The 14,026-nt window shown below is 34.1% G+C and overlaps 1 protein-coding gene across 15 annotated transcripts in view; it reads right to left on the bottom strand.

Moving 5' to 3' along the window:
* Ndae1 (Na[+]-driven anion exchanger 1) overlaps positions 1–14,026 on the bottom strand; it is a 51,172-nt gene that overhangs the window by 5,101 nt on the left and 32,045 nt on the right. For 9 of the 15 annotated variants that reach the window (XM_070308415.1, XM_070308413.1, XM_070308423.1 and 6 more), the window contains 14 exons: positions 13,175–13,279; positions 11,055–11,158; positions 10,530–10,715; positions 8,895–9,101; positions 8,231–8,643; positions 7,840–8,005; positions 7,165–7,323; positions 6,537–6,686; positions 6,001–6,276; positions 5,433–5,822; positions 5,157–5,264; positions 4,896–5,030; positions 883–1,061; positions 158–281 (listed from right to left, as the gene is read on the bottom strand). In XM_070308415.1, the coding sequence (XP_070164516.1) occupies positions 158–281; positions 883–1,061; positions 4,896–5,030; positions 5,157–5,264; positions 5,433–5,822; positions 6,001–6,276; positions 6,537–6,686; positions 7,165–7,323; positions 7,840–8,005; positions 8,231–8,643; positions 8,895–9,101; positions 10,530–10,715; positions 11,055–11,158; positions 13,175–13,279 (2,702 nt within the window). Of the gene's footprint in view, positions 1–38; positions 282–882; positions 1,062–4,895; positions 5,031–5,156; positions 5,265–5,432; positions 5,823–6,000; positions 6,277–6,536; positions 6,687–7,164; positions 7,324–7,839; positions 8,006–8,230; positions 8,644–8,894; positions 9,102–10,529; positions 10,716–11,054; positions 11,159–13,174; positions 13,280–14,026 lie in introns of all 15 variants that reach the window. The other 6 variants (XM_070308420.1, XM_070308412.1, XM_070308418.1 and 3 more) reach the window with 4 other exon arrangements.

Raw genomic sequence — 14,026 nt, 5'->3', positions numbered from 1 at the left:
AGGGCTGTCATGCCGTCCTCGCTTGAAAATTTACTCACAGCGGCGGTGCATGGGATATGTTGCATGCCGGTGTGTTGGTGCTCTTGCTGTGTGCCTTGCCATATGAATTGTCGGTTTTTGGTGATGGTGATGGTAGTTAGAATTTAGAGTCATTTACGTTTGTCACCTTGATCGAGATTCCACTGTCATCTTCGTCCTCTTCGGTCATCGTCGTCAGTCTCGTTGTCTCGTCGGCTAACAGCGAGTTGTCCTTCTTCGGGTGCTTCTTTTGTTTTCCCACACTATGCGCCAAATAATTATATAATTAGTTCTATCAGTTATAGACAATGGTCTTCATATTAATTTCTGCTTTCCCTGTTTGAGAAATATCACGATTTTAATATCCATTGTTAAGAAAATTTTAACACTAAAATAGGATATCTCTGACATTTTTGTTTAATAATATTTTCATAATTGTCTATTTGTTTCCAATCTTGCTCCTCCTTCTCTTTCTTTCGCAATATCTCAATTTTACGTGAAATGTATGAAAGCAGTTTGCATTGGGTTTATATATGAATATGTAAGCGCAACATATTTGATCAATCATTGATAGATCATCACACAAGAAGGTTTTTTTGTAGAAAAATCCTTGCATGCACGCTTTAAAACCAAGCAAAAAATATAAAAATAATAAAACACACACACATATAAATATAAAATATAAGGATTAAAATATAATACATATTGTGTAAAAAACATTATTATCGGAAAAAAGATAAAATACAAATAAGAAAACAATGTAATGATTTTTATTCTAATTTTTATATTATATTTAGTTTGATATGTCTTACTTTACATAATCTCTGCAAGGATACGTACAATTATTTGAAATCCGATACCTACTTGATTAGTGATTTCGATTGCTTCGATTTTTCGTTGCCTTCGTTGACCTGTTGCCAGATACCGGTCTTATTCACTTCCTCGCTGATATTGATACTTGCCAGAGGAATCTTCATGATGTTCCCGTTAGCCAAAGAAATTTGAATATTTCCCGGTCCATATCCCATCGTCTCAGTCGGATCCTGCGAAACGAATTAAACAATAATGTGAGTCTTGACGTTGACGCGCGATTGGTTTCTACCAGAGGCCATGCATAAACTCAAGCAAACTTTGCGTTGCCTTTAAATTGCTGGGAAGCAGGATACGTTGCTTGCCAGCATATTTCACGAAATAGTCAATTATACGCGACAATAAATTATAAATGTATACGAAGAAGTAATAATGATCAATAATAAAAGAGCGAACTTGCGTGTAACAATAGAAATAAATTCGCAAGAGTATGACTCTTTATGAGTAGATCCAAAAGAAAAAAATGCATCTGAAAAATTAGTGCGACGGGCCCATGATGACGGTGGAATCAGTTTTGCGTGATTGAAAAAAAATGATTCTCTGAAATACGTACAAATGTATATGTGTGTTATAATGATTTTGCTCGTTTCGCGGGGATATAATCGATAGATATTATCGATAGGATGTCATTATTCTGTTCGCGTATAACGATTGAGATAGCGACAACATTGATGCTTATACTTTAAGAAGAGAGCAATAATGTTTACAGATATATTAAATTATCCAAAATGAATGAATAAAAAGGTGTATGTATGCGTAAATGCACATATTATTAATTTAATATCTATCGATATTCTTTTGTACTTGATAACACAAGAAAATTTAAAAAAAATATAATGTTTCGTTTGAATCCTCAACCAAGTATAAACTATAATAAATTCTCGCTATCGTCATGTAAAACGCGGAAAATTTGTAACATGCCATTGCGATTGATTTAGCGGCGCGTGATTGATATGATTACATCGAAACCATCCGCCGCAATCGGCGCGTAAATCTGCTTACAGGATTGTTAACATCGCGAACAAAGCGCCTCTCTTTGTTGAGTAACATGTAATGGGGATAAGAGATTATATAATAGTTCGCCAAATTTATTCGCTTGCTGATAAAAGAATATATATGATTGTCACTATGCGGCGAAACTACGGACGTGCACTTATAGTGACGTACCGATGACAGGCGGAGGATTCGACGACTGACGGTTTTTTTCGTTTGCAATTTCCGTACCGATATCCCGTGTTTGTCCGGCTTGTGATTTCTTTCGGTCGCTCTCTCACATTTTCTCTCGCTGAATCGTCACTCTCCTCCGTGAGTCATGGTGCTTCCACTCGGTTATTCCGTCTTTAATTGCATTGCTAACAACGAACGCACAGCTGTCGGCTGTTGTACAGCGACGATTCGTTTAATCGTTCGTTCGAAATACGTAAGAATACGTTAAGAAATACGTAATTAGAACAAGTATTGTTTTCTTATTGATATTATTTTGCCGCATTGTACGAATAATTACACATATAGCAGTTGCATCGTTTTATATATCAAACTGATTATGCGCTGCTTGTTTCTATTCTTGTACATTTCTCAAATTAGCATTATGTTAAATTTGGTGGAAAACTTTTTAATTAATCAATTAAGTTTTAATCCAAGTTTTATCGAAAATCTTCTGAAATTGCGAGACAAAATTTTAACTCAGCTATTTACGTAAAAGATTGTGTTTTCTCATTACGTGTGTCATTCATTTCTAACAATAATATCGCGAAAAATATTTCGAGAATTAACAGAGTTAATCTTGGAGAGAATCTTCTCCCGATAATAAAATTGAGCGTAGCAAATATGCGAATTATTATTTCTACAATTTAGTTTTTTATTAAAAATGTAGGTTTTTTTTTTAATACGTTAAATTTAATTTACATTTAAATTATAAAAGTAAAATAAAAATAAAATAAAATAAAATAAATTAAGTATGTTATCCATATAAACAAATAAAAAAATTGAAGCAAAGTTATGTAGCAAAAGAATAAGGCCAATTATATAAAATACATGCATAAGTAAATTTAACGTCACTTATTATAAATGTAATGTAGATACTACTATTATGTACTTTTCTTCATATTTTTTCATTGTTGTATTAATTAATAATTATTTTCAAATTATCAAAAGTCTTAATTCTTAATTATTATAAGCTTGAATACAAAAGCTCTCAAGTAAGTAAATCACGTGAATCGTTAATTGTATTTTAGGAGATGTTGGAATTATAAAAAGGTTTCGTGTGTTTCGAAACAGTAATGTATTTTTACATGATAAGATAAGTGGATTGTATGTACGATGGAGCATCGATACAAGAATCTCGAATGGTCCACAGAGAGAGAGAGAGAGAAAGAGAGAGAGATATATCAGCGACTTGGCGATACATTAAATGCAGGAGACATTTTCATTTCACCAAGTCGTGATATCGATCGTGATGCATCGATCGCTACTCGACAAATATCTTCGTTGATACCTTTTATGGAAGGTCGACAACCTGCTATATGTTTAATAATATATATAGTCGATTATAACCGTGGTTATATTTAAAAAAAAAAACTCTGATCGCGATGTAGTAAATATATGTATTCTTCTATGATGAACTGATTGTAATTTTATTTATTTTTTGTGTAATTTATTGTATTATTGAAATATAATATAGAATGATATATGATAGAAGAAGCGCCGCATTTAAATCATTCAAATACACGAAAGAATAAAATATTGCTTATCTTACAAGAATAATTTTTCTTATATTAATTGTTAAGCACAGTTTATTACAGTTTGAAATATTCTGCTTGCGTTACATGGCTATAGCATAATATTACTCATTTTTGCGATTATATTACATGTAATAATGAAATATGAGACTACAGTTTTTTATATTTCTATTTTTTAAATTTAACTAAAATTAAAACTAGCAAACAAAGAGCATTATATCGTATATCCTTATGAAAGACATTGTACATTGTTAACGTGTTCATCTTAGAAGAATAATCGGTAATCTGGCAAAATGTTTTGCGCAAAATAAAATTTCGGGCAGCCGTCGACGTGTTCGAGAAGCGCTCGCATAAACGATCAGCACTCAACATATTATCCTAATCTCGTTACAACAACAATGCTATGGATACAAATATTTAAGACTGCGGTATCCAAAAGTCTACCATGTTCAAAAATTCAACAACGATTATCATTACATTTACTTTAATACTGGTCGGTCGCTGGTAAGCCACCTGCATTTAAGGATTGTTTGGCACGTGTGCTGGATGGAAGACGAGAGGATGGCTTTCGAGACCTTCGAAATCTTTGGTCGTTGAAAGAATATCGGGTGAAAAATTCGTCGCGTAAAAATGCTCGGACAACAAGTATTATTTCCCGTAAAATGGTAAATACTTTCGCGCTTAAAAAGAAAAGTTTCGTGGACTGAAAACAGTCCCTATGTGCGTTTTCAATATTTTGGTTTTCAATATTATGATACCATTCTCGTCGTCTTACGAAGTGTATTCGGGCGATGAAGCGTCCTTTGCGAAATTTTCAACCAGAGAGGAGTAAAGAATTGTTTCGATGCGATAATAATCGTAAAAAGTATGCGTTTTGCGTAGAAATATATATACATATGTGTAGTATATATCACATTGGTCCATCCGTTTTTTTTTTTTTTTTTTTTTTTTTTTTAAATTATTAAAGGCTGAATTGGCTCTTTTAAAATTTTCTGCATATATATGATAATGCACTTGAAATTAAATTATATTCTAGCTTATATGTCTTTACTCGAATCTGGTATCTGCGCGGCGACGAAAAACTGATTCGTTTTAGGTGACGTGTCGATCGCACGTCGTGGTGTACACATCGTTTCTTCTGCAAAGGGCAGATTCCTCAAAGTCGGAGAGAGTTATAGTGACTACGGGACGAGTATTCGCCACGCGGTCGCTGTTTATATACTATTTGCAACAAGTGATGGCGTTTAATATTCGTGTCACGGTGCTAACCTCGCCGTTCTCCAGTTTGCGAAGATCGTCGGCGTGTTTCTTGCTCGGTTCCGGCATTACGTCGTCGAGGATCTTCAACTCGCGTTGCGTAAACATCAGGTCCAGGGATTTACGTATACCGATCATTACCACGAGCTGCAAAATTTAAAACAGATTTATAATCATTGTATCAAATATATATAATTTTTCTTACTCTGAAAATTATTTTAATATACGTTTTAAAATTACGAATCGATGGATCCTCTCAAACCAATTACTCACCATTAAGGGAAATAGGATAGAAGTAGAACTGAAAGATTTTATAATCCATAAACAGGCGAGGCAAGTAAGCTGGATCACAGTGAACATATGTACGCGCTTCAATGGCACCTAAAAACACATACTTGTTTCAAAATATTGGAAGTGAAACAGCTTGGAAGTAACATTTGACTGCTACCAAGCATTTCAAATTTAAATTTTTGATTTTATATTTTATTAAAGAGAAAATATTGATACATATAAAGCAGACAAGCTGAGAGAAATCAAATTTATTTTTACCTGTCGAAGAAACATGTAGTCTGGTTGATACTTGACGGGCATCAGCATAATCAGAATTCTATCGAAGAATTGCAGACCTTTCAGCGATGCGACGCCCATGTACAGGAAGACACCGAACAACACCGGCATCGGTATGTTCCTCAACATTGGTGTTAGGAATACCGAGCATCCGATCATCAAGAAAATCAATATATGAGTAACCCTCTGCTCGCGGACACCTAAAAACCGTGGCTTCTCACCCGGCGCGGCGCACTCGGATTCCAACTTCAAAGAATTCACGTGATTTATGGAGAGGACCGTCGCTGCGACGAACCATGGAAGTCCCATCACCGAGCATATCTCGATTAGAATCGCCAGGATGAAGAGGTCCAGATGATATCCGCATCCTTTCTATAAAAAAAAAATATATATATATATATATATATATTGATCAAATTATTGATCATTGATATAGCGAATCGTTAATTATACCTTATTATTTTAATTACTATTTAAATATACGAAAAAATTGCGACGTGCTCTTTTATACGAGAATAAATAGTTTAAATATAATGTAATAATCGCTCACCTTTAACTTGTTCTCTTTTCTATTAACAATAACGGCTGTGATTTGTTGATCCATGAAGATCAATATAGTGCCTAACAAAGCGGGGAGACATGCAACGATAGCACTCCACAATGGATTATGATGAAAAGGCGATATAATCCATCCTCGTCCCTCTAACGTTGGTTTGAATTCCGTCGGTACCTCCAGCTTCGGTGTTGGAATGCCCACGAAATGATCCAATGTGCTCATGGAGAATATCGCGATTAATACCGCGAAGTCGCTCACCACTTGTCTTACCTGAAATGATAAGAGAATATTAAGAAATAAATTGGTGTAACAGATGTAAGAATAAATTATCGGATTCTCCATATAAATGAGAAGCGTAATGATCTTGAGGTATCAAAGATTAATAATCGCTAGAAAAATTCGAAATATAAGAATAATGATGAATTTTGAAATTATTTATCTTTTAATTATCTTTAATTACGAAGATAAAATTTTATCGTCTGATACGTTAATTATTTCCAAAATCCTTCAATTTTTTACTTCACGCTTACCTTTGAGGGAAAGAATAAAGCGTTCTTGAAATCCTTGAGCTCGACTGACAATAAGAACGTGCCCATAAATAGAATAATTGACATGAGGAACACATCGGGTACATAATGCGGTGCATTGCAGCCGTCGCCAACCATCGTACCATTATAATTCTGAAAGAAGCAATAATGAACACGATGCCAAAAGAAGACGCAGCCCTGGATCGCAGGCAAGAGTGTATTTTCTCGCGGATTCAGAAACGCCTAGTAATCTAGTTGCTCGCAGGAACTTGTAATTTCTCAAGAAAGTGTGTTAGAAAAAAACGTGTGTCACACGTTTGATCATTGTGATTGAACGTAACGAGACGTTTGTGTGTACGATGTTTCTTTCACGTTTCTTACTTTAATTCGCGATTGCAGAGACTTCGAACGAGTCATTTAAAAGTCAACAATTTTTATAACGAGACATACAAAGCTATGCTGGCAGACTAAAATAAAAATTACCCTTTGATAACTTTGTTGACAGAGTTTATTAATTAAAGTGCATTCAACGTCAGATCTCAAACTTGTAATGTCAAGGAAATTGTTTGTTGCCTTCTAACTAAGCAGACGAATTATAAATAAAAAATAATTATATGTTATTTTCAATCACCTCGCAAGCTGCCGTATCCAATGTTGACCAATTCATGTTGTCATAACTGGATGGTAGACTGATGTTTGGTGGTTTGCACCAGCAATCGTAGTCCAACGATTCACTCGAATAGGTGTTCAAGGGATATTTCTTGCCGATCGATAACACATTTTCGACAGCCTAGAATGATATTGATACACTTAATAATGAATTCAATAGATAAATGTATTAAATAGATAACGATATAACAAATATATATTATAAATGTGATTTACATTTTCAAATGATGGAATATTATCATCTAACATAACATTTTCTAATATTAAAAATTTTTATTTGTGTACAATAAATATGATAATAAATTATTATCTTGTTTTTGTAATTTATATAGTAAATAATAGTTTAATGCGGAAAATTCGAGTAATCTTAAAAATCGCAATATAGACATTATATATACATATATGAAATTTGGTAATAATATAATTTATATGAAATATATACACCCTAAATCTAGGAATTGGCCATTTGCTGATCTAATATTTTGTCAACTAAAAACAAAACATAGACATTCGAAAACAACATAATACGTACATTAAAAAAAAAAAAAATTATTTTAATATGATGAAAAGAATATCTCGAAAGATATATTGATGCAATATTCTGTTCACGATATTTATAGACAACGATTTTTCTCACCTTGTAGATAAAGATGAAGGCGATGAGAGTGGCAAAATTCTCCTCTGTAAATCGAGTGATGTAACAGACGAAAGCACTTGCGTCAAGAGCCACAAGAATCATTAGAATCACGGCGGTCCATGTGCCGATCCAGAAGCGAAAGGACATGTAATTCCAGTCGACCTTTCTGCAAGAAGAATAACGATCTGACCAGATTATCTCGAAATCCGCGAAGAAAGAAAATGTGTGTTACTTAGAAAACAATTTGTATTTAATACTATTTATATCTATATTTATCTTCGAGTTATGATATAAAGGGTGCTCAATTTTAGAGGCGATTTATCAAACGTCACCTCTGTAAGAAGCTAGATTATCAGCAAGAACTTAGATATCGATTTCTGTTGAGACTTACTTGCAGAATTCGTAAACGATTGTCTCGAAAACCAAAACCGGACCGGTAGAACCGAGTATCGTTAACGGTTGGCCGGAAAAGAATCCATATCCTATGCCGCAAACGAAACCGGAAACCAGCGATTCCATCGCGGCCATGTTCTTCCCGGTAGCCTCGCCGAGGAGTCCACCGAAGGTAATTATAGGCGACAAGCAGGCGAAGTACAAGAAGATGAAGGAGGCCACGCATTGAAGCGCCAGGGCATCTTTGAAATCGGATAAATAAAACGGAGCTTTCCTCTTAACATCGTTAATCAATCCGCCGAATAGTCTTCCGGACCTCGAAAGACCGGACTCCTCTCTCAGCTTCTGTTCGTCAGCCTCCTCGTCGAAGTCTTCCTTAGGCTTCTCCTCCTTGGGCCTCTTTCTGACTTCCTGAGGACGTCGAATTTAGCCGTTATTGAGAAGAAATGAATACTTTTTGAACGCATACGTTAAAATTAAAAATTGATATCAATTTTAATGACTTCAATTCTCCGGATGTTAAATATGCAAAATGGAATATTTTATGATATTTGTTGCGTCTCCAGGCATTATTGTCAGATATTGTTGCGTGTTTATAACATCGAAAACTCGTATTTGAAAGAATTATATATCATCTCTTATTGTTTAATTTCTATTCTCACCTGCGACGGTATAGCGGCCGGCGGTTCTATTCGGATTGTCGGATCCCATTCACCGGGCGGTAATACCGTCACGGCATCCAGAAATTCGTCGATACCAGCTAAGAGATGATTCCTGTTTTTCGCTTTATACGCCACGTCGTGGAAAATTTCGTCGGACATCAAGGTCGCCATAGCCCGACCGATCTCGTGGAAACTCGAATTCCCACTCTAAGATCGATTCATGCAACGTGAAATAAGCGAATATTATAGATATTATAATATCATCATATTATCCAATGTTGTATTTAATTAGAAATGAAGCCTATTTTATATAAGTAATACTAACATGTTGCGTGCATTGTTCTTTTTTTACTTTCGATGATTTGCTTTAATACTAATATATTTTTTTTTGTATGAATGTGCATTTTTTACGATATTTTATTCTTTCCATCTTAGATATCGTTGATACGCAAACATACGGAACATCATTTTATAAATAGATTTAATTTCTTACACATCAATAGCAAATAATAAAACATTTAAATTTACGAGCAAGCATATACACATGTCTGGGATTGTATGGAGAAGAAAATCATCGCATGTTAAGATGTAATAAATTCGCGATCGTGTTTGAATTGCATTTGCGCCGAACTTAAATTACTTTGCATATAGATCTTTCGAGACAATAGTTAGCAAACGCAATCAGCATGCATGGCTGCTTTATTGAAGGTTTAATTGCCACGTTGTGTTAGTAGAAGCGGCCTTTTCGGCAAGCTTCAAATTGACGTTCAGATAGACGTGCGAATATATATATATATATATATATATATGTAAACGCGAAGAGAAAGAAGGCCTTGCACAAGTGGTTTGAAGGCGGTTTAGACTAGTTTACTCTTTTTTTAGACCTCCATTCGAGGTTGAGCGCGATTGTCTGCGATGAACCGTTGATATCATCTGTAATTGCCGAGTAGATATTGATTCGTGCGGATAATTGACGATTCAGAAACATGTCAAGGAATTCGTTAATGGCTACTGCCGCACTTGTATGCACGGTAATTTTATTTGATATAATCACAATCGCGCGAGCGCGTTTTATTTGCGCGACTTGATGACGTACGTTACATTGACGCTTTGATATTTCAAACATCGCAAACATCTTTGCCTCCAGCAAGTGTGTTATAATTTCTCCCGAATATATGTGACGTCCATATAGGAATCGCGTAACAAGTTTCAAATTTATAGCATTTTGAAATAAATCGTTTAACTTTTCCAAAGAGACTATGGGAAAACAATAATAACTTCAATTATTTTGCCTAAGTTTATATGAAAAGAAAAAAAATTTATAATAATTGTAAGATTTTTAGTCAGAGATGGCAAGAGAAACTCGAAAATTTGTAGAGTTAGCTGGAATATAGCAGAGTGCGAATTAAACGCGTTTTGTATTATTCCCGTACATACAAAAAGAAAAACAAAAAACGTACAATTTAATTAAAAGCAAAATATCTATCGCATACGATACCGCACGCGCGATAAATCCTCATTTTATTATAAAAATTCTAGCACATTCAACGAAATATAACATCAGAAGTGGATCGCGATCATATTTCATTTTTAGCGTCTTATTCGCATGATTTGTAATCTCGATAGAGTTCTTACCATGGGTCCCAGGAGAACAAAGATGAATCTCGTCGGAACAGGAACTTCTGTCAGATCACCCATTATCCCAGCCTGGCTTAGTCGGATGAAGGCGGACAAAGTTTTGTCGAGGAAATCGACCTCACCCACAAGTATATTGCTCGCTTCGGCGCCGGCTGGTATCTTTCTCATAAAGTGCGTATTACCCTAATAAGAAAATAGAATTAAAGTTTTTCAGGTTAAGCTCTACTCGCGCTAACGATGGACCGACCTTAATATTAAAGGGGAAAAACTTGAATAAAATATGTTTTTTCAAAAAACGAGGTTTCTAGACAAAGTTGGAAAATAATTTCTCGCTTATCTGATATTATTGTTGGAAAATAATTAGTTGATTACATTCTATAATTACGAAGTTATTTTATATATTGCATAACTTTTTTCACAACGATAAACGCCTTTAATATATATTATATTATGAGTAAACGGTAATATATTACATTTATAATTATTAGAGATTTAATAGCCAAATAAAATATATTTACAAACCTTGTGATTAGCATCTCCATTTTCTAATGTGGAGGAGCTGTGATTCCTGCTGATGGACACGCTGCTGGGACTCCGGTCTATACCGTTGCTGCCTGGTTCTTGACCTGAAAGAAATCTAGCTTACTGCCTACTGCATTTTTACGCATAAATTGAATCGGTGCAACCCCCTTGTTAGTAGCGTGCGATGAAGTACACGATGGCTTTTATCCGCCCGTACGTCATTAATCCTCGCACGCCCGAATCAAATTGCAATTTCGTGCTGCTCGAATTTCATAGCTTCTCGTTTTCGCAATTAAAACATTACACTCTGCTTTAAGACAGTCTTCCGTAGGGTTAAACGGATGAGAACGTGTCTTTATCTCATTAAAATAAAACTAAAATTTTACACTTGTCGCAAAAATTTATGAAATTTATTAGTACGTTTGTGCGAAATAACAAAAAGATGAACGAAAATCGTTTTGTACAATATTTATAAACGCGGTTATAAATGCAAGATCTTTTATTTTCGCAGAATCAACGTAAATTTTAAAGGCAACGGATCTCTGTTCTTAAATTAAAACAACGATAATTAAAATTATAAAACAAAATTTGCTATTCACGACATTTACTTCAAACAATACCTATAAAGAAAAGTTTCTTTCCGAATAAACAGCATGTTTCACAAAGCTTCGTCTTCATCAGATTATAAAATAAAACTTGCATTTTTTCTGATAAATGATACAAGATAAAAATATTCATTAAAGATATTTTTAATGGATACGGGAGAACGCGCGTATATTATAGCGATTTTCAATTATGAAATGCGAAAATATTAATTTTTATGCCTGCATAATTGCAAATAATCGATAATCCGATATATAACATTTCATTTTACTCGCAATAACTCGATATTGCAATTTCACATTACTTTTAAATTTCGTAAATTAAATACGCTATCGTACAAAGTATCTATCTCACATTATCTCGAATTAAACTTCTCATCAAGTGAAAGATTAAATCTGTTATATAACCAAAAAGCAGTTTAGATCATCTGATTAAAATCAATAATAATCGAGAAAGATATATATATATCTAATTATAACGGTGCAGACAGATTAAATTGCACCGATATTGATTATGTGATTATATAATCGCGAAAAATAATCAGCCACGTTAATTTATTTGTAATTAAATTTTAATCTTGTATCTTGTCAGTGCATGAAATCAATATATTATTTGATTAAATAAACTTTACTTGATCAAAGCTTGTCGTACTATTTTTAAAGTAATACAGAGTATCCCAGACCATCCGTACACCCCTTTTAAAATGAAAATAAATGGCTTTTATGAAAAATCGCGAATATTTTTTAAGTCAATCGGGTATGCTCTATCAAATGGTAATATTTTCAACTTTTGATTCCGACCGGAAATACGCCGTCCGGACCTGAAGTTGAATTTTTGAGGGGAACGTTTTTTCTGAAAGTGCCTCTGTCAACTTTAAAATTGACTTTGAAAGTAACTGTGATAAAATTATAAACTTACTTTTAATGTATGACGTTGAAATATTTTCATTGAAGTTTTTTCGCTGTTTAATATCTTTTTCAATACAAAAATATAAATAACATATATTGCTCATTTGTCGTATATTTCTATATTTATATAAAACAGTAGCTTTTTTGAAGAGCAATTTAAAAAATATATTTTGTTCTTTTTCTTTGTCAACATTGTATAACGAATAATTTTATAATTAGCACGCAAATATTTTTCATGAAAAAATAACCAAATCACGGGAAATTGTCTTTTATTTTTACGTTGAATCTGAATAGTTTGACGAAGTGGCAAGAGGGATAATGACGTCTGGTGCAAACCGGCCATCGTTATTCGTAGTAAAGATCCCTCGCGGCGCGATAAAGATAATTTGTCGCAAGCAAAACGAAGTTCGTTAAATCTTTCGCGTTCCAATAACAGGCTGTTCCGATTTTACAACGGTTTCTCATTTGTCGCGTGCACACAAACAGCGCGTATAATTGCTACTGCAAATTAATCTACTAGTGTACGTGTGGAACTTCACTACGGATTAATGTAAGTTCGCGAGTGTGTGAGTGTTTGAGTAGTAAAGCGAACACAGAAAAGCGGTTTACCGGCATTGCCAGGTATTGTAAGGAAGCGGCTACCAATATTCAGCGTTGCTCCACTGCTATGACTTGTTGCGCCGGCGATTGCCGGGGCGGAATTCGATTCCTCCACTAAAAATTAGCATGAAACACAACACCAGGATCGTCTTTTATTTACAAAGGAAGGTGCGATAGGCAATAGAGAATGAACTTGTCGTCGTAATAATTTGCGAACGTTTCAATCTTCGAGTCCTTCTTAAAATGTATAGCAATATATTTATGACATAATAAATGTGATTATTTATATAATAATATATATATATATACATATATATCATCTGTTATATATAAATTATATATATATATATATATATATATATATATATACACAATTTGACATATTTATTTATCATTGCGCAAATAACTTAACGGCAATAGTCGTCGGGGGGACATTCGTAATCGAGATTAAAAATAACTGTTTCATTGTATGCATCAAAGCTTTCAATCTCAATCCTGAGATTTGATCTGGAGAAAGAATTGTCGTGTGCGAACAGTTTAGTTCCGGAATATTTAGTGTACGCGTATTGATCGTATCGTGAAGAGGGAGAGAGAGAGAGAGAGAGAGAGAATTATGCATGCACAACTGTTTCTATTTTTAGATTATAAAAAGCGCGCGCGAAACGTCAAGGACAAGCGATAATAAATTAAATGACGTCGGGAAAATTTTTCGAACGATTTCATCGCAAGCTTTACCGCGTTTTAAAATGTCGCTTCATTTACATATATTTGTCAGCGCGTTTCGTGACGATCATAAAATTCAAATAACTCAGGAATTCTCCCCAAATTTGGGAGATACGTATAAACGCTTCGTTAATTTCT

The sequence above is a fragment of the Polyergus mexicanus genome, unplaced genomic scaffold (assembly GCF_030449975.1).
Source record: "Polyergus mexicanus isolate NDT 795.1 unplaced genomic scaffold, iyPolMexi1.0 SCAF_15, whole genome shotgun sequence".
Lineage (NCBI taxonomy): Eukaryota > Metazoa > Arthropoda > Insecta > Hymenoptera > Formicidae > Polyergus > Polyergus mexicanus.
Note: the sequence above shows the minus strand (reverse complement) of the source record. Positions and strands in the feature narration are given on the sequence as shown.